This window comes from Trichoplusia ni, chromosome 9 (assembly GCF_003590095.1).
Source record: "Trichoplusia ni isolate ovarian cell line Hi5 chromosome 9, tn1, whole genome shotgun sequence".
Taxonomy (NCBI): Eukaryota; Metazoa; Arthropoda; class Insecta; order Lepidoptera; family Noctuidae; genus Trichoplusia; species Trichoplusia ni.
In genome coordinates, this window is record NC_039486.1 from 14,690,274 (window position 1) to 14,716,134 (window position 25,861).

General features: G+C 35.0%; 1 protein-coding gene across 2 annotated transcripts in view; it reads left to right on the forward strand.

Moving 5' to 3' along the window:
• LOC113497151 (ATP-binding cassette sub-family G member 4) overlaps window positions 1-25,494 on the forward strand; it is a 35,844-nt gene extending 10,350 nt beyond the window's left edge. The window contains exons 1-8 of one of the 2 annotated variants that reach the window (XM_026876549.1): window positions 2,771-2,882; window positions 13,563-13,747; window positions 20,304-20,609; window positions 20,867-21,441; window positions 22,798-22,992; window positions 23,302-23,700; window positions 23,791-23,891; window positions 24,286-25,494. In XM_026876549.1, the coding sequence (XP_026732350.1) occupies window positions 2,796-2,882; window positions 13,563-13,747; window positions 20,304-20,609; window positions 20,867-21,441; window positions 22,798-22,992; window positions 23,302-23,700; window positions 23,791-23,891; window positions 24,286-24,786 (2,349 nt within the window). In that variant the 5' untranslated portion in view covers window positions 2,771-2,795 and the 3' untranslated portion in view covers window positions 24,787-25,494. Of the gene's footprint in view, window positions 1-2,770; window positions 2,883-13,562; window positions 13,748-20,303; window positions 20,610-20,866; window positions 21,442-22,797; window positions 22,993-23,301; window positions 23,701-23,790; window positions 23,892-24,285 lie in introns of those variants that run through there. The other variant, XM_026876550.1, reaches the window with a different exon arrangement.
• Window positions 25,495-25,861: the final 367 nt, after the last annotated feature.

Genomic DNA, 25,861 nt, shown 5'->3' on the forward strand with positions numbered 1-25,861 from the left:
CATCTCACAACAATTTTAACATTTTCTTTGTTGTCGGGTCTAAAAGATAAAACTGATGGAAACTAATCGAGTAGGTTCTAATCATAACTTTCTACACAGCTGCTGAACACGTGTGGTATCGTAAACAGATATCTCTGTAATCCGTGTCTAGGTATTTACAAGTTCAGTAACACTGCCCTTATCTACGTTTTCAATGTTGCTAACATACCTAGTATCTAGTAAAACTGTAAAGTTCAAGTAATCTTCATCGTTAATTAATATTCTATTGATAACAATTGTATTTTGACCTGTATAATTACATGCACTATGTTCCCGTCTTGATGTTACTGAAAGTTTGTGCGGGGAATTCACCATAATTGTCTATTCTGTGACGTTTATATCTTGTAAAAACAATCCCCGGCCATTATCATTTTTATCGACACCTGTGGACTTTAAATTATCATAAAACAGATTTATGATTTGACATATTACATTACATTTGATTGTAGGTTTATCGGTATTGTCTGTTCTACCAAACTCACCTTCTACAACATGACCAGTATTATCCTTTTAGTTGTTACAAACAATTCTCAAATGAATGGAATTAATACAACGTAGTCAAGACAGAGGAGAGCTAGACAAAACAAATACTGAATGGTCTATATTTGCTTTGGTCTGAGAATAGAAAGTATTGGAAGCAGGGGTGAATACCTAACAGTGTTGCACTGCAGCAAGTATTTATAAACCTGTTCTCCGGTTTAAACTATACGAAAATATATGGCTATTAACGACAAACCGTGTATTTCAATGGTGTCAATAATAAATTGGACCTTGACGAAGGCGGAAACTTCCTGATACATGTTGGAACTATCGTTTCCTTTAACGGGCAAATACTTGATCATTTAATATGGTAATGATAAATATATATACAAATATGTGTAAGCCAGTTCTAGTGCTAGGGAAGGAATTGGTAAATGAGGGTTTAGAGTAAAGACACGACTTAAGATAAAATAATATAAGTATTTTCGGTCCAAATTTGGCAAAAAGGAACCTTTTGATTTATGCCCCTTTAAAAATCCTATATCTGGAGTGACTTAATTCGAAGAACACAATATATCATAAAATTGCATGGTTGTTTCAAATACCTTCAGAAGACCTATCCAAAACAAGAACCCATTTAATAAATTAGAAATATAACACGGTGATATTACACGTAAAATATTGGCTTAACCGAGGAAGGTTGGCCATTACGATATAAATTGATAGTGCTCACTTTTGGAGGGCAAAGGTAAAATTCCAATAATTTATTGAGTGATTTTCTTGGTGCTTAACTTGGATTATTGGAAACCATACAAAATGGTGGAGAAATTAAATTCTGATGTAAATTGGGTATCCTGATAAAGGAATAGCAGGAATGGAATGGTAGAAACGGATAAGAAAAGACGTAGATTAGGGAAAATAAAAGCAGTGATGACAATGTTGCTGTACTAGTCAATTATTTGGTGAAGAAATAAGTGTAACTAAAAATAATTCCTGAATAAAATAATACTCCGTTGAAAGATGAAAGTTATCCTTTATCATAATATACTTTGGTGTAAGTAGGTAAACCTATAAACAGTAACGAAAACGAAAATGTATCTTTAGTAACAAACAAATTTGATGCCCACGCTTTATGGCCTAATATAGAAAAGTGAAATAATATTCCTAAACCAGCAATTTAAGCGTAGGCTTCTTCAGTAATCCTCTCAATTTCGTTTTAAAGTAAATTTGTTGAAGCTGATTAAGTACGTGTCTTTCAGAAATAACGGCTTTAGCTTAGTTAACTAAATCGCCAAAGAAACTAAGTTGACATTGTACTCACCAATCAGTTACACTTTACTAGTGGGACTTACCTACTATTTAAAAAATCTTAAAATTTTTAAAACCTTTGAAAATAAGGATTTTATAATCTATACTAATATATAAAGCTGAAGAGTTTGTTTGTTTGTTTGTTTGAACGCGCTAATCTCGGGAACCACTGGTTCGATTTGAAAAATTTTGTGTTGAATAGACCATTTATCGAGGAAGGCTATAGGCTATATAACATCACGCTGCGACTAATAGGAGCGAAGATACAATGGAAAATGGGGAAATTCTAACCACGTGGACGAAGTCGCGGGCAACAGCGTATATAATGTTACAAGTTTAAGAGTAATAAATTTTAAACTTCATACGACAGCTGTTTTATATTGAAATAGTCGAAGTTGTAAACGTCCACTTAAAGGAGTACGCCTTACCGATCTCACGATGAAATACGGGGTCTTAGATGCTCAAAATCTATTCGAGAAAATAAACGATCCATTTTTCTGCTAAAACCAGAACTAAATTCATAATACATATTATCTACTTATGGAACTAAACTTGTCTCATAATTTGAAATGCCGAAGCAATTTAGTGTCTTAAAATAATCTAACTTTGATAACTACTGAAGTATGCAGAGGTTTTTTTCAGTAATAGCAGGTTTAGCATCAAGATTGCAATCGTTGTGCAAGTGATAAATTGCTAGCACCGACTAAAGCAGAGGATAACCGAGTTTTAGTAGGTCATTATGCCGATAAGTCTTGCAGGAAAATAAGGTCTGAAAATGAGGTGAACGAAACAGTCTTTAAAGTAATCGTTGCTGCTGAGAAAGATTTTCAAACAAATTTCAATTTTTCGAGACGTAGTTCGCAAAATCGTTTGTGAATTGAATTAATTTTATAAATGTTTGTTATCAAAACATTTAAATACATAGTTACTAAGCGGGCATTGATAAAATAATGTGATTATCGAATTAAATGATCGTCATAATTAGTGCTCATGTTTCAAATGTGTTGGACGTGTTCAAAGGTGATATGTTGAATTTGGGCGCAACGTGGGTTCAGGTATGTAGGTCATTATATTTATAAATCTCTGTTTGCGCGAATTAGATTAGAATGAAATGGGTGTTTTCTCATCAAGTATTATTTCGACAGATTTAATAGAAGACAGTCGGACAATTTGACTATTTTATTTCTCGGGTGTTTTTTCGAATCTCTTTTAAAATTAGAATATTATTTTTAAAAAATGCAGGAGATTAAGTGTTGTATCGGCTATAATTTAAACGTTTCTGGCTACAACAGATTTTAAAAATACTTAGTCTTTTTAGTTAATATTTGGACTAATTTCAGTTACTTTCGACTAAGGTCGGTCGGATGCAGTTTATTTACGGATTAAAAAATATATGCGAATATTTATCGTTAATAATTTATTTTGGCTGATTTTATTTGTTGTACAGCAACAAAGACATTTACTATAGCTTTCCTTAAAATGGGTCATTAAAGGTGTGTTATTGCTGAATTTTATGGCATTTCCACCACAAACAAACATTTAATGTCTTACGAAACAAATGGATCTTAGTCATAGAACTGAGGACGGTAATTTATTAGGTTAGAACGAACGAACCTTTCTAATAAAAAAATCAAATTGATTCTTTGGTATATATTTTTCTAAATTATTTTTAATTTAATACAAATTTTCTTTTGGGGCTTGTTACTTTTCAAAGCTTGTTTTTTAGATGTTAAATTAATAGAATAGTTACACATCTGTTTATTTTCCCAAGACCATGGTCAGTATATATGTACGTTAATAAGCACTACAAGGGGAATACTGTTACAAGTATTTATTGTAGACCAATCTTAAGCTAGTACAAGCTTATGTGTTAAATATTATCTTTGTAATTTAAAGTAAAGACAAAGAAGGTTTAACACTTTTATAAACTATTTGAGATAGACAATGTTATCTGCTCCTAGCTGTCCCAGGAAACATTGTTTTGCCATACAGATTACTTATAGTGAATAAAAAAATAGTGCTATGAAAAAAATGTTGTGCTATTCCGAATATACACACAAAAGTTTGTGTTTATCGGTCGAACACCGTGATACGAGAATTTAGATATTAGGTATTAACATGCTTTGTAACTAAACTAATGTGTCATTACAAATTGGCATTATAACATGCCATGCATCCATTATACATTATCATTATATCCTCCATTTTTTAATGATTTACTATTGAATACTATTATCTAATCGAGCAGTAGAATATTTCCAGTCCAGTGTCAGAAAGATATTTTGTTGTTGTTATAGTTTTCCTTATTAAAATGAATTTGTTCTCACCGTTGTGAAAGAAACCATCTAAAGAAATATTTCTTAGAATTTCAGTCAGCAAAGAATATTTCTTTTTCTTCTTTAACCAACATTATTCCGGCCACCAAAGTTGAGAACTTAATTTATTGTTTTAACTTAGTTCGAGATTCCATACGGAACTTCCCTTATTATGTTCAGGCATAAAGCAGAATTCACTTCTTTTGTTTTCCGTCCTTTATTCAAATATTTTGTTTTTAAATAAACAACAAAAAGTGGAAAAGTTATTGTTAGGTTTTAAAATAAAGTCTGCTATTGTTTTAGGTGCGAATATAATGTCCTGCAAATGCAACAATTGACAGCGAATACTGTACAATTATTGTCGTCCGATTTCTAATTTGTTCGTTTTTGCAAAACGTGATACGAATTATCATTTTAGCAACAATAATTGACAACATCGTTGTCAGCTCTCTTCTATGATATACAAAGTATTGCCTTATCGCCGATACGTTGATCAATCAAATGTTATTATAAATCTGATTTGATCTTGAACTTTCTACCGTAACACGGTTATTTAAATTGTCAAAGAACAATACATGTTATCTTAAAATATCAAGCAGGCATGCAATCATGTTATCAAAAACACGCTTCGAATCAATCAGTTCACGACACGATATCGGTTATTTAGCACTTATTGTTGTTAAAACACCGTACCGTAAATTATATGTTTTTATAGGCCATTGTATTTCATTGATTGATTGAAACGAAGCGACGAAGAAGACAGTTCGTGTATTAAAAATAGTTTGGTTGAAAGCGCTAATAAGTCTCGACTTTGATCCTAAGTAATCAACGTATACGCTAATGGTAAAAGTTAGTGCTGTGCGAAAGTTAAACTTGGATTAGCATCAGCTGGAATAATTTGAAAGCTAGGAGTAGTTTCGCGGTTATTATTAAAATTATACCCCTACGCTTGACTTGCTTTCTCAACTTGAATAACACAGATGTTATATATAGGTCAAATATTTGATGAATGTTGAGAAAAGAATGGATTAAGTAACCTCTTAACAAAAACTAACAGAGAGGGTTACAAAGTGACGAGTTCATACTCAACCCTAGGGAATAAACCCAAGTAAAAAGGAAAGTCTATAAAACTAAAACCTTCACCGGATATTTACATCAAGACACTTTTATGGATAGGAAATTGATATAAGGAAAAAACTAGACCCTTGGGAGTAAGCTCAGGATTGAGTTAGAAATTGACTTAAAGAAATAAAAGTTGGATTTTCAAAGATAATGTAATTATTTATTTAATGTCGGTTTACTCACGCGTGTTTATCGGGATAGCCCGACAAAATTTCGGACGCAACCGTAGTCAACCCGCTGAGCCAGCTGATGATAAAAATGATTTTAATAATCGATGATATAAGTACCCAAGAGTGAGGCTAATGCTATGTATGGACAATGCTGATCTAAAGCAAGTCTTCTCCGTTTCAATTGAAACCCTTGATTCATAGTTAATTTAATCAGTAAACATAATGACCTCAAATCGATCACATTATTCGTTTTCGGTGAACGACCCGAAACTGTCTGAAGACTTGTCGTAACTAAGTTTTCGTTCACGATCTGTATGGACACGGAAATTACGTGAACTCGGTTAAGACGGAACCAATTTTTTCGTAATAAAGATCCGAGTTCCTTGTCTGCTGTCCCAAATTGTTTTTAAGCGAATTAACCCTCAAGACATCAACAAATTGGACAGGTTGGACCATTTCGACTAAATGTACCACTTACAACATTAACCATTGAGCAGTCACCTTTGAATGATGATACTGATGTTAATTTACAGTATCATGATAGACCTTGAAGCACTTTAACTATTCGGCTTCGTAAGTATTAATTCTTAATATCAAATCTCAAATTATATTTTCTCATTTCAATGCTGTTTGTTGCTGAATCCATAGAGAATAGAACCTCGTCTAAAGCATAATGCAATCTACTGGATTTTATGATTGGATGACGACATTCTCGCAGTTCGAAAGGTCAGGTCAATATTTCACTTGCCAATTATGCAGGTGATAAAAACGGAATATAAAACCTGATATTTGAGAACCGGTTTTCGGAACTGGTGTATATAACTCAAGGACTTGAGTCATTAAATAATCTTAAAAGGAACATAAATTTTAGGATCAATAGAAGCGCTGATCGTGACACGTGGGCTAGCTTTGACCTCACAGCTTTAGTTCTATAAAGGTTCCCTATAATGTACGACCTTTTTGACTCTAGTTAGTCAGCAAAAAAATATTGATACTCGATTTCCGATCTAATTTCTATGGTACGAAAACCACGTTTTCAATAAATTGGTTGGGTTGATTGAGTTTGTTGTTAAATACACAAAAATAGACAGTACTTTTATCTCTGTCATAAAATACTCTCGATATTCGCTAAATTAATCGCGAGGTAACCAACCAAGGTCCTCAAAAATTGAATAAACCCAAGCCATAAGGGCTGCGTAAGATTTTGAAGATAGAGATAAATTTTGCGAAACGTGATCCAGATTAACTCGGATCCAGATAAAATCGGTCGCTCTGGAAGAAAATTTCTAAAGACACACTATAGATTGTTTCAACAAGCATGTTTATCTTTTGTACAAAGAATGTTTCAACATGGCGTTCCATGGATTAATTCAGAAATTTCGTGTTTACTAACTTCAGTGAAACCTGTTAAGTTTCCCAGCAATGCTAGGGGACGAAGATTACTATTGTCTACCTATTGTTCATTTTAAGTTAACGGTAAATTGTTTTATTTGAACTTGTGCGTTTGAGCCTTCAACTGTTTATTGGCAAATTAGCACCGTTCGTGGTTCAGTTAAGTTCAATGACACTTGGAGGTCGTTTAGTACGAAAATTCATTTTTTAGTCTTGAGAGCAATGTTTTGTCTATTTATTATACAGTGAGTTATATCATTGATTTTGTCAAATTCGATGGTACTAAAAGCCGCAATCGATAGGCCACATTTGTTAATAATGATTTTGTCTCGATCGTTGACTGTATTGGTAACATCCAGTAGCTATGCAGTCAATACCAGAAAGGGTTTACTGTTACTAAGCCGGATTCCTTTAGAAAGGTAACAGTATAAGCAACATTAAGACTAGGTTGCAAATCCATTGCTGTTTTATCCTCTAGTTACACGCACACAAGGAATTATGACGTAGATTATTCTAATTACTGACCAACTTATCCAATCTACCAAGGACATAGGCAGAGGATTATTTTGATTAACTAATATTTCGAGATTAATTTTCGCAATGTGTGTCGTTATCAGTGTAGGCCGAAATCACAATTCTACATTAAACAAAATTACATTTTATATTTGCGTGTGGCTTATGCAAAACTATGGTCTTAATTCGAAAATCCGGTTAGGTTAACCTGTGTTTTGATCTACAAAGGAAATTGGAACTCTAATACGGGCGCAGTGTTGAACGTAACCCAATTCTTTATGAAACTCGCTTCTTCGAAACAAGTAATCCTGTTCTGGCTTCAGGCACCGCATATGGGTCCAAACATGGGTAATATCATTGTAATATTCAACAATGTGGTTTGGCTTTCGAGTTTCTATGAAAATTACTTTGTATGTTACTTTATTTAACTGTGGGACGTAATATCGGTTTACTACATCCATGGTTACGGCATGTTATCGAATAAGTGTTATTACTTGTATGTTACGAGGTTCAGATTAAATCTTGAGTCGAGTTGTGCTAGAAAACGATCTTGATGCTGGGCTAGCGGAAGTTTAACAATTTAAGTAGGTTCTCCAAGCGTTAGAACTAGTTGACTGAGTGCACGTATAGCCGGATAGTATAAGGTCACCAAGCCACACCCACTAGAAGCAACGTATCGAGGATTCGATCCCTGGGCATGCATTTGTATAAACCATACGCTTTTTCTGAATTTAAAGGGTCCATGTTTTTTAAAAGAAAACATAACAAATTTTGGTACTGACAGCATGGGTCAGCAAGGGTGTATAAAAATCACAAAACAAATAAAGAGAAAAAGGAAGAAAAAACAATTCGATTGTATGAACAGGAAGTTATGAAAACAGAATATTGTAATCGATTAACAGAGACAGAGTACCTACTAGTGGCGTCTCCACACCTGTCGAAGTTTTGGACTGAACGACTGAACTAGATAACACCCCACAGGTATCTCTTAATCTGGGTATAATTATCTCTAGAGTAATTCGGCTTGTTATCAACTAGAGTAGGGATTAACTTCTATGAGTACATAAGGTATAGAAAGAGGATGTTGGCATGTTTTTAAACAAAAACATCTATTGGATGTATGCCAAGAATCTGTCTCCTGAAAATATTTTGTTTATAACAATTACTTAATTACAATAATATTTCTTTCCGTTTCATCTTGCTTTTTGCCGTCGGAAGTTGATGAAAATACGGAGAATTGTCATCGTGATGGAATACGTGAATCATCGTTAGATTTCTCAATTTAAGTACAGTTAAAGATCGTTTTTCCTTTGCAAGTATTGGTATCATCCCTTACAATCTGAGAACAGCAGAAAATTATTCTTTTTCATTCCATATAGTTAATATATGACCATAGAAATGACTTTCTTTGTTCTGTCACTACCACATGAGAAATGCAACAATATTTTCCCTTATATTTCCGACCAAAGTTTTAGATTAAGGTATCAGGGCACTAAGAAGTGCGGGCTCTAACACTAAGAATTGAGTTTCCGCATATGCTAGGAATATTGGTTCTTTTAGGTAAGACCTTTGACATTTATGTAATAATGCCATATCTTTTACCTTTCTTGGAATGATAACGTATCCACGCTCTACTTTCTAAGAAAACCATCTCAGGAAAATTTTCTATTAATAATAACCTGAACGAAAATACCTCCTATGATACTTATAATAATTACTAATATAGAAACGAATCAACAACCTGGTTTTGGAAAACATATTGCAATGTTAGCAGCCTATTTAGTAAAAGTATATCTCCGTCATGAAACAAACATATGTCACCTGCAATTGAAGGCAACGACGTGTTTTTGTGAAGACGTTATAACTACATCTGCACTGAGAATCCGTTTAAGCGAAAAAAAAAGGAAAAAGAACCTGTTGACGGGCGGACGGTCAGAGAGTCAATAATATGTTGTGTCAATAATAATTGTACTTATCGTTTAAAGGAAAGACAGTTAAGCAACAGCAGTATTTCAAATGAACGACCAACGATTCCAAGAAATATACAGTAAATAAGCTAATTAAAGTGAAAGAAACTCAGTTAACGAGATCAAATATGAAACAGATAAAAATGATGAAAATTGCTATCGCTATCAGATACCTAACAAAGGAAGCTTGTACGATAATGTTATCAATTCGTCTACTGACACAGTCGCTTATTTACAAGCCTTATCAATGCTGTACAAGATTTTAATTAACGCAGATGATAATAGAGATGTCAATGCGCTTACGAATGTTGTTTTCGTTACGTTGGTTTATGATACTAATGACGAATCATAGATTATCTCCGTGTTTGCGGACTGAGTCAGTGAGACTGTTTATAAGACGCTTCACAAAATAGTTATAACGGGGAAAATTTGGGAGTATTTACGAGTATGTGTGTTAGCCACTTCATGGTCTAACAGAACGGAGGAATTAATTTTGATACGAGAAAATTTGGAGTATGAATGTAACTGAACATCCTTAAGACAGTCGAAAGTACGCCGGCAACGTCATTATCGAAACTTGGTTAATATTTGCAAATTCTACTACTTCTATTGGACTTTGTTTAAGAAGATAAACTGATACTCTAAAATTAAACGAAATTAGCCTCGACGATGTAATTGAGTTAGGGAAGAGAACATTAACACTAATTCCAATTAGTACTCTTTCGAAGGAAATGCTATTTTCGGTAGAGCAACTTTAGTAATTAATTTAACATTGTTATAAATAAGACAAAGGGTCGAAAGCTTGTTCCAGATCCAAATCAAAAAATTGGACTAGTGAAAAATTTCAACCTTTTCCAAAAATAAGATTTTTTATGTTTGCTACTGCACCACATTTCATTCAAAATGTGAAGCGTGTTACATGGATCCACATAATATATGTAAGTCGGAACGTGTCTTAGTAGTGATATGAAGAATGCTTCTGTAACCTCTTGTGCAGCCTCCCCTAGTCCTCAAAGCCGCAATACAAAGAAGCCTCGTCGACTGAAAACGAAGCATGGAGCCTAATTAGAAGAAAATTTTGATCTCAGTTTTGCTTACCTGCATACTTCATTAGTTTCCAAACCTCGTTCCTTGAAGTCAAATGTTTTTGAAGGGAGGAATTAATTTATGGAAATATCGACAATTTGTGAGAAAATCAAAAATACCTCGGAATCTTCTAAAATTTGCTTCAACAACTGGCAATTTGCTCAAAAATTGCCAGTTGCTTAGATAAGATAAGGCGGTTTCTTGTAAAATGTCGACCTACGGGTTCCAACAGTTTTACACGATTATATCTTTTCCACGAACCGTTTAACCTTTGTTCAACCTGTTTCCAATAAAAAAGATGAGCAGACAAATTGAATTTCGTTAGTTTGAAACTGGCACGGACCGTGTGGGCAGTGCAATGTGATTATCTGCATCGTCGGTCAACAATCACTTTCATACAATCCACTAGTTACGTGGGATGTTATACAATGCTTTTATATTGCTTCTATACTATTCTATTTCTACATATGGACTCTTATATATACGTTTGCACTGGAAACCACTTTTCTTTTTTTCTTTTCAAGTGGATTTGTACGATCATTACCGTAATGGGCAGTGACATTTTCAGTACTAAAAATACCATAAAAATCATTTACGTTTACACGATGTTTCATAACATCTATTTAAAGATTCACCCTGACTTCCGAAATTACCTTTTCAATTTACTAAACAAGATTTAATTTCCTGGTCATAACAAAAATAGTACTGTAACTATATTTTTACGTGCCAGCTCGGAAGAGCCGGCCGAGTGGTTGATACATATTTTAAAGGGGAGTACAAGCTAAAGCGAAGTTCCATTCAGGATAACACTTGGTAACTGTACCTGCGAATACTGAAACACTTACGTACATAATGGAGTAGTAAGAAACTATGCAACAGCCTGGAACTCCATTTTCTTTCACACATTTATAAGCACGCACCTTTGGGAAGGCAGGAGTTAAATTTGTCCATTTAAGTTGTACTTTTGCAGCAAAAAGTTGTTAAAAGAATAATAAAATCATTAATGTTATCAAGTTGTCGTGAGAATTGTAAACGAAAGCCAAAATTATTGATCCATCAAATGATATTTCCCTATTGATATATCATTACTGCTTTATTGACCTTCAAGTGCTCCTATCTTTTGGTAGCATTTCTCGTTCGATAAGAGACTTCTGTGTTATTAAAGATCTCGTCATATATGTACCAAATTAGTTGCAATCTTCATTTTTTTTTCATTTCCATGTGTGTGTTACCTAATCGAATTAGTACTTTTAATCCTGATAATACCTCGCCATTTCTTGGAGAACCTTAAGCAATTCCTTGTTTGTCCAATCCATTACACTTCCAATTTTGTTAGCATTACCCAGCCTATAAATTTTAACGTCAATAGATACTCTTACGTCTGACATAAGTGTCGGTCATAGTCTCCGACGACTGACGTCATAGCTCTTATTAAATTTGTTCTATTCTAGGAAAGGAAACAGTTTTATATAACCATAGGTGGGTTTATTTGGAAGGTTATGTTGATACATTCATTTTGTTATGGCATTTTGCAAAGTGCTCGCTTTCAGAACGAGAGACTGAAGTATTTTTAAAACATTTGTTTCACGGCCTCGTTTTATATACCTAGATAATAACTACGTTCAGAATACGACTTTTATATTGAGAATTCTTAGAGATTATGATAAAGAGGTTGTTGTAAGAGGAACTTCATTTAATATAAATAGCCTTGTTGGAATGTGCTAGTTAGCATACATTTTCTTCAACAAATTAGTTTCACATACATATACTTATATTTATTTTCCGTATCTGCTTGCCCAAACCATTATTATTTTTTCGTGTTTTCTGACACGTGACAAACACACTCAGATATCAGCTCATCAAATCACATCCATAGCTTCACGATTATGTCTGCATGTAATGCATTTAGTTCACTGACATCCATTGATATCAGATCATTCAAGCAGGTATTACCATCTATTACCAGTTAATGCACGTTCTCATTAACTTTGAAGGTCGCTGATGCTAGCAAGGGGTTGGCAGCTTAATACGTGTTATAAACCCTTCGACGAGTGCCAAATGATTGCGGTCTGGCGATGCTTTGGCACCAATGTTACTGATAGCGATGACGGCTTATGACTCTAGTCTGTTTTGTAACCGAGGTTTTTATTACGTTAAGTAAAGCCATGTTCTCACGTTTGTCATACAATAGATTCTGCTGTTTTATGTAATACTAGTTTTGTTATACGTTTGAGATTACAATCGGTGATTATTTTCTCGATCTTAGTTTTTCACTCTTCATTGACGATTCTTATGCAAATAGTAATTTACAAGAAGGTACACCCAATGAGCGCATATCTGTCATCAAGTTTTGTTTTCATAAATCATCGAAGTTGGATTTATTAAACCTTTTTCGATTCGATGCATTACTGCAGAAGACGTTCAGACAAGATTCTCAAGAAATATTCAAAATTATCTATGACCAAAATAGTTTAATACTTAATCAATCTTTGTCGATTAGGTGTCAGTTGATATCTAAATATTTTGGCTTATAGTTTGAAACTAAAAGATTTATTATTACTATATTTAATCTTCATTTTCTAAACCGTTTCAATCTGGATCTTATTTTTAATTTAAGCAGTTGCATCACCAGACGTTGTTCGCTGTTTTTTGCTTAGAAGTCTGTTAACTAAAGATTGAGTTCAACTAAGATCAACGAAGTATACCGAGAATCTTATTACAATAAAAAAAAAGTTCGTATACCCAAGACCCGAGCAGACAAAATAACAAGTTTTTATTGCGACTTAAATATGTTTGTGGCTTTGCAAGTGTCGTTTTGTAGACGTCATCAACGAAAGAACTTGATCGATAAGGGGCGCAGGTCAAATTCAAATAAAGACTCTTTTAAGTCTTAAAGAGTTTAGCAAATAATATTTAGTAGTTCGCTTATTTTATTTTTGTATTTAAGCTGCCCTAAAGTTTTTTAAGGAAATATAGTAAGTGGTGGATTAGGTCCACTTGCAAGGATATTGTGGAAATCAGACTAGTCTTGACTTCTAAATCTAAGAATTCCTCATAACGCGTGGACTTTGCAGACACCATAATTTGAAGTATTTACTTACAAGTATCCCAAGGACGAATTTCAGCTTATTGGTTTCTCAAGACTAATTCCTATCTTCACTTGTTTCCAGGGCCCAACATCACACGATGTTAATGCAGCGATGACGTCGGGCCTCAAGATGGAGTCGAAAGGCACCCAGATCCACCTCCCGCTGATGGGTCGCGGCAGCCGCGGGGAACTCAATGACAAAGTCACCTTCGCCCAGGTCAAGTCGCCGCCCTACTCGGAACAGCTCAACAATGGACAGTTGTTGGGGTAAATATATTTAGGATTTTATGTTTCGTTGTAGGGATTTGATGACGTATTGTTGAATTTGATTGTGTTGTTTCCTAAAAACTGGATGTAGTTTTTCGGGTGGGTTGGGTTTTTATTTCATTATCTGCTGTATGGATAAAACGAGTTTTAACTATGTTTTATGAAACCACTTAAACTTTCAGTTCACTATGTACGTTACTCTAAGTAAACCAATGATGTGTTTGCGGTAAACATTTTCGGTCATTTCCTCTAAATTGTTTAAAAAAAAAACTACGTACCTTGACAAAGTAATGGTGGTCTTTACCTAACAGACCGTGAAAACCTTTGATCAAACATTTTATGAAGTTACACAATTTCATAAACACACAGACATTAGGTATCCCAAAAGAATGGGGAGAGAATACTAAACTCAAACCTAAAAAGGGACGGAATCCAATTTCGGGTTACATAACAACTTTCTGAAAAACAAAAAAAGGTCTGTTAGGATGTAACGAAATTAAATAACATTTTTGTTGATCTGAAACAATGTTTTAGTATTATTAGAGTAATGAGGACAGTGCAATACAAATATTGTAGATGTTACTGTGCTAAGAGAGGTTGATGCAGAACGACTGACTATATTACGAGTATATGTTGGGGTCTCGCTTTCACGAAGGCAACGTGTAAAAGTTCATGGTATGGGTACTGAACTTAGTAGCTAATGCCTACAAGATAAAAGAACTATTTCACTCAAATAAATAAATTTTGGATTCACTTTTTTTATCAGCACACGGAAATTTGCAAAAAATGAATGAGATGTAAAAATTCAATATTTGCTACCTATGGTTGCACTCATCTTAAGGACATAATGTTCTAGTGACATTCTTAAAGTATATATTTGACTAATAAAGGTGACTGTTCTTAATCTTTACATCTTTATGATAGCTTTGTAAATATTGAATTGAATTGTCTTAAAAACACACTATAAAAATTAAAATGCTTTATAAAAACTCACCTCTTTTGTAGCTTCTTATGTTTTTACTGCTCAAAATAGATGACATTATCAATCAGTTGTTTTTTGCTTGTGACAAACAGAATGAAAGCCAAACTCTCCCGGATCAATTCCCTACTGACCAACACTCAAAATAGTGGGAACTTAAATATCGGGATACATCCGGAAGTTAGCAGTTTTTTGCTCCTACAGACGTCAGCGGCTTACGTATGACATGTCCATGTACACATTATTATGGCAACATGAATAATATATTATTGGTTGTTATGCCGCTGTTTTTTTGGGTCAGTCAGGTTCTGCGGTCTCGAGACACTCGTCCATTTGAGTTTTGCATACAATTGACCTAACATTTAACACTTATTGAACTGATTTGTTTGCGTCTATTTGAACTACTTTTTGCTCGACGGCGACGACATCTTGAAAATGTTTTTTTAAAATGTTGATTTGTTTTCTGAAGGCAAGATGTATTATTTTCAGTTGCCATTATGCGATTTGAACAGGTTAACAGGTTTTTTATGCTTATTTTTATTACACACAGTAAGACATATTTTTTACTAGGAGACAAAAAGTTGTGGCTAAGTTTAACACAGGAGTTTAATGTTGCGGATATAATTATACTAAAAATAAAACATTACATCGTACATTTAATAGGCCTCATAAAACAAACAAATTTGAAATCAACTAATTAAACCCATTGTTAGTCATGAGAAAATCCGCAAACGTTGTTTCGTTTTAACTGTCATAACGTATAAGTTAAAATACATATTATTCAGAAGATTACCTACAAACATACATTGACCAAATATTTTAATATGACCTTGAAAATTTTAATTAAAATCTATATATATTCGGTCCTTAGGGACACGAGGGACAGTGGGGGGTTAAATTACCATCCCTTTTGTAACCTAGCGTAAACGTAAGGGTAGTGAGTTGCCAGACAGCGCCCCCTGCTGGCAGCCAGCCAGAACTCTGCCGAACCCAGCGACCATCAATATCAAACAATCCATTTATTATATAGCTTTGGAACTATGGAACTAGTAAGAGTATCTCATGTTTCAAGGTCACGGAAAAGATATACTTAAAAGGTGAAATTGTTAAGCATTTTCCTGGATATAATAACCCTGTAATAAAGTCCAGTCAGACTTGTTAAAGTAATTACTATCGATTGATTTCAATTGACGTGGCTTGAAAACTATACCTAGTTTTTAATGTAGAAGAAGTTGCGGATTGTCACTGTTTTACTGCCACTATTCCAGATCTCTTATTGTATAGGTTTTAAAGTAAGAATAATGAATTATTTTCGTAAAGCGAATTCATAATTTTTCATATAAAACGGTTTACTCCCGCCTAAGTATTTGTTAAGATCAGCCGACTAGTTTCGGACCAAACCGGGGTCATAAATAATAATTATTATACTCCGTGTGGTAAAAAAGGTTCATTTCTTCATGTCTCAAAATTGAATTGTTATCTTTTTTTCTTAATTACTAACCAAATGAGGTAATGTATCAATACAAACGAAGTTCCCAACTATTTGCAGTTGCTGTATACATCTTAGTTTATAAATCGACATCATCCTAAGATCTAAAGGTGTTAGTGTTGTAAGTGTAACTACATAGTTAGTCCGTCTACTGATAGCTAACATGTAATTGAGATCGAAGTGCTGAGCGCTCCCTCAGCACTTTACGATTGGCTTTTAATTACTGCAATTAACATCGTTACGTGTTTTTCTTCGTTACGTCATACGAGTACGATATTACTTTTACTTGTCGACACTGAGGGAGTGCTATTTATACAAAGTGTATGAAAATAACTTCATGAAGGGAAATTACTGTCTATTTATTGTACATAGTTTAGAGGGTACCTACTTACTACACAGATAAACGAAGACAGTGCAAGATATGATGGAAGTAAAGGTAGTTTTTGGAAGGATTTTTGAGACAAAGCAAATTAGAACTATTTTTACAATAGACATTTCACTTCAGTCTCTGTAACGAAATCTTTTAGTAGTACCTACTGCCCCTCTCTCAAACAAAGTTGAATAATAAATTCCGAGGGATCACTTAAAATCAATGTAACTTCCCAAAGACGTAGGTCTTCAGTAAAACATTCATTAATATTCTCATCGAACAGCAAGTCATTCAGAGTCTGCCGTGTTCTCGAGACCCACTTCAGTGGCTTCCCTTGTGTGATGACGTCACTAAATCCGTGCTTTACATGACCGTCTTGTATTTAATCTTGTTGGAGTGTCACCCACTAAACTTTTGGTACTACTTACATTTGTTTTTATTGCATGTTCTGTAACAGAATTATTTTTTATCTGATTTTTTACTGTGTAATTGTTGCAAAATTTTATATTTAGTTAGTATAGATGGTTTTTATAGATGGTGGTCGTGTAGTAGAATTTTAGTAGATGTTCTTGACGAAGCTTCACTTTTTTGATGAGGTCTTACTAGTTTCGGGCTCGACCAGAGTCCTAAATTATTAGTATTAGTAGAAGTATTTGTTAAAAAAATCGACTGTGTTTTGTAATCTGTTCTTAAAATTTAACTCTACAATACCACTAGAAAATATAAACTCAAATAATAAAATTCAATAGATTCTTGAGATAAACTACTCAATACTAAGACGTGCATTCAATGCGTGACGGTCATTACTAACTAATGTTCTGGCAAAGGACACACAAACCATTTGATGAAAGCGACGTAACAATGTCTCCGTTATAAAAATTAATGGCAAGGTCTGCTCGCAGCAGGCGTGTGCCGGCTTATATGATAGTGATTCCAGTCGTAATGTCCTAGAGGAAACTATTTGATATCATCATGAGTTTTCATATTCAGATTTGTAATTTACATGTAGTTAGTCTTGAGTTAATTTGGTTACACTATTTACTGACATTAAACCTGACGATTATGTCAAATCATATTTTTCAGCGACGATAACGTTAGATTGTTAAATCTTCATAGTAAATTCTAAAATTTACACAAGGAAAATTTAAGAAATAGATAGAAACTACAGCTGTTCAAAGCAAAATTCAGTAACTACATAGTTAAGTGTAACGAGCGGTACAAGGCCCAGCCTTGTAAGTGTGGTATCATACGAAATTAACGAACTAAGTAATGGGAGGGGCGAGACTCGTTTGAGCAAACCAAGCCGACGCCTCTAATAATGTTTGCTACGGATCTCGTTCAAAATGTAAATGCTATTGTTTTAAGGAAACTGAATATTTGAAAGACAATTGATTAGACCGTGGCTGGAGATGATGTTAATAAAGAAGATCGTTTACGTGCTAAAACAAGTTCAGGGTTAAACAAACTTGTGTAATAGGATAATATTTTATAAGCGGAACACAAACAGTGTGTACAATTTATAAAGAAAGAATGAGTAATGTTGCAACGATTGGTTACTGGTCACTGGTTCATCATAATATTTTCCATTACATTAAAAACACAGCCATGGAACTTACACACAAGATTATTTATTAAATGTTGTTAGTATCATTAGTATTTGTCATGGCGTTCACACGCTAAGTCAAAAGGGTGGAGGAAAAACATCGCAAGGTCTTTACCTAGATGGTGTACCTCAAGGCTGTGGTTATGGTTGACATAGCATAGCAACTAAATGATAATCCCTAGATTTATTATAAACTGGATTTTGGTTAAGAATTTGAGCACTATTATAATTTTTACGTTCTATTTGCTCTGGTTCCATTTTAAGCTGAAAGAGATTGGGAAGAAAGCGCACTCGTTAATACTGGGTCGATCTAGTTTTCATTGAGTCTTCATGTGAAAACAAATCCATGCCATTGACGTCACGAACTCACCCATTTTTCAAATTCCCAACGTCATCGCGAATGATGAATGTACTTTCACAAGCAAATAGCGGATTTATTCACATTATTCATAACGGGAATCAACCGGATGCAATATTCAGACAGAATTTGTGAATAGTAAGCCGTTACGTGACGTCAAACATCAAAATTGTATTTTAATTTCTGACCATGGACGTGAAAACAGTCTGACTGACCTAGAAAAACATAATCGGAATTTGAAATTACTGAAAAGCGTTTTTAAAATGAAGAATATACATCAAGATTTAAAATAATGTTGAATGCACATTTTGGGAAGAAATTAAGATAGAGTAAGAACTATCAAGAAATACTATTAAAGTTTTCAGTGATCTTATTGTCACATAAATATCTTGTTTCCGTGTTGTTAGAATATAATTGAATGGAACACTCCTATTACGTGAATTGCGACCCGCCCTTGGTCTCTTACGTAAACAATAATATCGCTTAGTGACCCAGGAATTATATCATTTTTGTTAAGGGCATCATGTCAATAAAAAATATTATTAATAGTCTTTCGATTGCATTGGGTCGATGTACGTTGTCCGTAAGTCAAACCAAAACACTACTTAAATTAAGAACATTTTCATTTGCATACTAGGTTTATTTTTCTTTATTTCTTGTAGTATTTATGCATCATATTTAATGAGTGCATTAACCTCTCAGCACGCATTTAAAACGTCAATATATATTGTTCGCTAATAACTGTTCACAACACTTCAATCTTCATCAACTTAAACTCCAGAATCTTCCGTTTTTTACTTCACAAAAAACATTAGTCCATTGAATTCCGCTTCGCAATATCTACGCCGCTTGGCAACTGTCCAGTTTGCTATAGATGACTGAATAACTGACACGACATCACGAATTTATGCAAACATTTCTGAAATGTCTGTTCGAGACAATTATGAACAATTTCACGTTTGTACAGAGAACATGACAAACCTTTAGCAACATATATTTACCATCCGAGAATTCCACGCGGACAACATTTCAAACATGCGACGTATAAATTGTAGTGTTCCGTTATTAAACAACCTCCTTTAGTATCACTGTAGTGTAGCCATAAGAAAACACATAAACCAAGAGTTTAATAGCCACCATTCTCAGTTTAACATTTTCCCAAGTTTCTTTAAAAAGACACTATCTTGAACCTAGACTCGCTAAAGAAATCTTATTATGATTACCACCCCGACAAGCGGGTCGTAGTTCGCTTGCTGTTATAAGCGTATTAGAGGCTGGTGTCACCCGCCCTGTTAACACAATCTCTTAGCTGCCTCCACGACACCCTCGAGAATAGAGGGGAGCCTCATCTTTTCCTTAACAAATGGATATTGGCAGCAAAACTACATACTTTAAAACGAGGGACTAAAATACACCAGAACGGAAAAAACGATCAAATACTTAAATGTAAATTTATTTGCATCCAAAATGTCATAATACTGGGTATTATCATATGGTCTATATAAACCATGTTAGTGTTTCGATTACCATCAGTTCGATGCGAAGCTTGCTGTGAGGTGATTCAGACGTTTTATTGTATATACAAACTGGAAATATTGACTTTCCTCAAATTTATTATTTACACTTCGGTAGCTACCTAATTGAATGAGTATAGGGCTACCAATAGGCATTACTACTACACCGTAGCTGACCTTTGAAATATGTGGCTGTCGAATTTCGATTGTATTTAATCAATATCCTTATGATATTTGTTTCAGGGGTTCCCAAATTAACCTTTGCAACGGTGGTGCCGGCACAACAGCGATGACCGGTCTTCCAAAGATACCCAACGGGTACGGAGACCAGAAGAAGCCGATGGCCACGCTCACACACTTGCCCAAACGCCCACCTGTGGACATCGAGTTCTCTGATCTTTCATATTCGGTCAGCGAGGGCAGAAAGCGGGGATATAAAGCTTTGCTCAAATGTATAAATGGTACATTCAGATCTGGAGAACTTACGGCCATCATGGGACCTTCTGGGGCTGGGAAAAGTACGCTCATGAACATATTAGCGGGATACAAGTAAGTAACTGTTTCTATCTAGATACCACAAAATATTTTAGAGTACTTTATTTTAAATAAAGACTATAATTATAGAGAAGTTCTTTTCACAAAAGTAACGGACACCTTGCCATACTAGGTCATGACACAATTCCTGTTGTTTCTGTATGAATCGTTAATGACAACGAGTCCTAAATTCCATCGAATGATGTAAACTGTCGGAATTCCTATTCTTGATTTGAAGCCAAAAGTGTTAACGAAACATTTTCCACTTTCAGAACGTCCAATGTCAGCGGATCGATCCTCATTAACGGAAAGGAGCGAAACTTGAGACGGTTCAGAAAGTTGTCTTGTTACATCATGCAGGACGACTGTCTGCTGCCGCATCTCACTGTGAGGGAGGCCATGAACGTGTCGGCGAATCTGAAACTAGGAAAGGACATGACTGTCACTGCCAAGAAGATCGTGATAGACGAGATTCTGGAAATGTTAGGGCTCGTAGAAGCTGGGGACACTAGAACTATAAACTTATCAGGCGGCCAGAAGAAACGGCTGTCCATAGCTTTAGAGTTAGTTAACAACCCACCTGTGATGTTCTTCGATGAGCCAACATCGGGACTGGACAGTTCCTCGTGTTTCCAGTGCATATCGCTGCTGAAGTCGTTGGCGCGCGGTGGTAGAACTATCATATGTACTATACATCAACCGTCCGCAAGGCTTTTCGAGATGTTCGACTTTTTGTTCACGTTGGCCGAAGGGCAGTGTATATACCAGGGGCGGGTTAGTGGTTTAGTGCCGTTCTTGTCGTCAATGGGTCTTCACTGTCCGAGCTACCACAATCCTGCTGATTACGGTAAGTTTAATATGTATAATATACTACTCAAGTACAATTAAGTTCTCTCAAGTTACCTTGCGGCTAGTGATATTTTTCGAACGTTTTTTTTTACAAAACCTTTAACAAAAGGTTTATTCTTGTTATTGGTCGGCCATTATTTGTATTTATTTCTCAGAACTGCCGCTTAACATGTAAGGTCATAATAATTATGGTCCGCTAAAGCAAACATGTTCGGTTATTCTTAGTCCTAATTAGGCTTATGGAATCTCCCAAAGCACGCACCTGTGTTCTTATAGAAAATTAGGAGGCCGATTTAATTTTTTTGAGTCGGTAACCCAATTTTGGTCGATACTCCACCAAAGATGTAATTTTAATAGTTTTTGTACCACCAAAACACGAAATTCTTAGAACTCTTTTTTATGGTCTAGACAGACGTGTATATTTTCTATCGTTTATAAATCAGTAGGTGTATACTGCAGCTGGAGTTGGAAGCGAGCTCGGTATAAATTACTTTGCTTTATTGGCTCAACTAGTTTGTTCTCATTTGATACAGACGGCTGTTTGTGAGGCATACAAAACTATGAACGAACAATTTAGAAGTTCCAGTGATGCATCAGCAAATATTTTTTCTTGTTAGACATCAAATTAACAAGTAACGACACTTATACTAAAATATCGCTTGGCGTATAAGTTTTTTCTCACATTTTTATTCAGTAGATTTACAACGATCGACCGCTAAATTAACTGAGTATAAAAACTGCAGGAAAAAATATCGTAACATGTCATAATGATATAGGATGACTTCGTGTGTATTATGAAGGTTAAATTAGTTTAACATTATTTTTAAATACAGCTAGCGATGTAAACACAGCTGAGAATGTTCATGACATAGAAACGATAGTCTGAATAGAAAACATGAATTCTACCTTTTAATGGATTTATTTTAATCTTTTTAACTATTTTCTCTCTCAACAAAGCTATTGTAAAATGTGAAAGCACTTGTATGAATTCAGTTACTTGATTTTAATTGTTTAATCGCTAACATAAAAATAGTCAATCCAAAAAAAAAAACAAAACCTATAAGTAAATAAATTAATTATTCTTGTACTCGATTTCAAATTGATATTGTTATGCAAAAGAACCGGCAAGACATTCCATAACTAATAAGGTGTAAAGTACTGTAAAGTCAAACGCCACCTTAAGAAACCTATCAAATAATAACCTCGTGCGACTATATTAACCTAACATGATTTCATTTTAGTCTGGCTCTATCTATACAAACCTATAGGTACATATTACATCAAAGAACGTTCGATATTCATCAAAAACTATCAGCCCAGCGGCCTAATTCTAATAAATGCATCGTTCTTGCAGTGATGGAAGTAGCAACAGGCGAGCATGGAGACTGGGTCCACAAGCTGGTGATGGCAGTGAACAAGGGCAACTGCGGCCGCGGCCAGTCTTCGTCTTCATCATCCACATCATCCTCTGTACCTCAGAACATGAACTATAATAACCAGACCAGCAAGAATAATACTCAGAAGGCTGAGGCGCTAGCTATTGTGATAGGTGAGTCAATATCAGTGTAGCCATTTTCTAAGTACCTTATGGTGTAAGTAAAACTAACTTTTATAGTTTTTATTCAACGTTTGCTTGAGGACAATGTGTAGGTAAATAAACCAATTTAAAAAATGTTAACATACTTTTTAAAAAAAAAATTGTCGGTAATATTTAGTCCCCTAGCATTTCAAAGATATGCACCATGCTCCAAAACGAAAAAAATATTTCGGTTAAGGAAATACTCCGGGCAAAAACCTTATAGTATTTAGAAATCCATGATTCCATTTGTTCTTCAAACAAAGATCTCTAATTTTTCAGACAAACCAACCTGCACTGTGATAGACATGTCCGAACCAGTCCTAAACCCCGAAAAGCAGAACGCACTACCGAACTCCACAAACCTCGCACCAGTGACCTGCACTACTTCACTTTTAGACTCCAGCGAAAGCTTCACGAAGAAACCGATCAAGACGGGATTCCCAACATCAGGCTGGAAGCAATTCTGGATCTTATTGAAACGGACTTTTAGGAGCATTTTGCGTGATCAAATGTTGACGCATTTAAGGCTGTGTTCGCATACGGTGGTTGGTCTGCTGATCGGGTTCCTGTACTACGACATCGGAAGGGATGCTGCTAAAGTGATGAGCAACGCTGGATGTATATTCTTTACTGTGATGTTCACTATGTTTACTGCTATGATGCCTACTATTTTAACATGTGAGTACTTTTTTGGTTTCCTTACAACAAAATAAGTAACTGTACAAAGTAAAAAAATAGCACTGATTTATTTGTTTTCTTCTATTCCAGTCCCAACTGAGATGAGCGTGTTTGTGAGAGAGCATTTGAACTACTGGTACTCCCTGAAAGCATTCTACTTCGCTAAAACAATGGCGGATCTACCGTTCCAGGTAACTACATTTTTTTAAATTTATTTGTTCCGAAATGTTTATAGTGTAAAATAATTTGTTATATCAATTAAACAATATAAAACCAGCCTATACACGTCCCACTGCTGGGCCTGGGCCTCTTACCATATAGAAAAGGATCGAGCATTGTTCATCACGGTAGCTCACTGTGTCATAGAATAATTAAGAAAGTACATATTATTATGCTCACTGAGTCTTAAAATAATTAAGAAAGTTCGTTGAATATAACTTTGAAATAGACACATTGGTACTTCGTAAGCGTTAGAGTCAAACGTGCATCTCGTGCAAACAAATCCATGCATAGACCTGCAAGGCCAACACAAAATATCGAACAATATCAATAATTACCGATCTAAAACTTCATCTCTCATTCCAGATTGTATTCAGCGGCGTGTACGTGATGATAGTGTACTTCATGACGGGCCAGCCGATGCAAACGGATCGCGTGCTCATGTTCACCACGATCAACATCCTCACGGCCCTGGTGGCGCAGTCTCTCGGTCTGCTCATCGGGGCCGCAATGAAGATCGAGACCGGGGTCTACCTTGGACCAGTCACTACCATCCCAGTAGTACTTTTCTCAGGGTTCTTTGTCAATTTCAACGCGATACCCAGCTACTTGCAATGGCTTACTTACCTCAGCTACGTCCGATACGGCTTCGAAGGCGCCATGCTCTCAGTTTACGGCTTCGGCAGAGAGAAACTCCATTGCTCCGAAGCTTACTGCCACTTCAGGAACCCTAACCTGTTCCTGAAAGAAATGACGATGGATAAGGCGAACTTCTGGATCGATGTGGGCGCCCTCAGTGCGCTGTTCGTCTTCATTAGGGTAATCTCTTACTTAGTTCTAAGGTTCAAATTGAAGATGATGCAGTAGGCGCATGCACAAAACAATAAGCTTCGTTGGCGATGATATTTTCATTAAATTTGTCGATTTTGATGGAATCGGAGTTAAGTGAATCTTGGTTCGGTGGAGTCTGTTTACCAAAAGGATATTATGAATCATTCCTAAGAATAAATTATTATGTTTTAAGTTGGTTTGAGCTTTGTGTGGTTGATGAGTTGTTCAGGCTCGCGTGTTTCGAATGGGAGTAGTTTCAGTATGAGCGTGTTGTCACTGCTAGCTATGCTTCGATATTAGGGATGTACTTAATGGGGTATGCCCCGTTTAGCTCAACAGTCTTAAGTCCGATTCTATTACAAAAATCTTTGATCATCACGGATTCTGATAGCAAGTTCGTAGTTATAATAATAAAAATAGTTTTCGAAATACTTTAGCTTTTTAGTACGCAGATAAAGTATAGATTGTTTATACGTACCCATAGGGGATAGTCGTTAAGGTTTTATAGGAGATCGGGCCCATGACTTAACTTTTAAGTTATTTTAGTGGTTATTCATACGTTATTTTATGATTTATTTGTAACATCACGCGTAGGCGATATCAACTTGTATGTACTCAACATTCTTAGGTATTTAATTAGTATTTTAAAGTACCTTTCATTACGCTAAAGATTTTTTCGTAAATCTCTATGTCTATCCTAATTACCAGTATTTATTATTAAATAAACGACTGTGATTTTTATAATGTTGTTGTTTGAATCCTTATCCCCTCGATGTCCAACTGTGAAGAACAGAAACGTTAGTAACTGTTTTTGTAGTCTACATCAAAATAACAATTTCAATTAAATGTTAACGCAACGTTCGAAGCGGTTTTAATCAAATTCTAAACTAGTAACCTAATTGTCTTACATAAATAATGTAGACACATTGATAATGGAATGCTGACTTATTATTATCTAACTGACTCTGGTATAGTCAGTTACAGAAGTCGATTAACATTATAAGCTTTTGAAAGTAACAATATTCCACAACTTACACACAGTACCATCTAGTCTCAAACTAAGCAAAGCTTTTATTACGAGTATTAGAGATCTCATAAATATACTTATTTC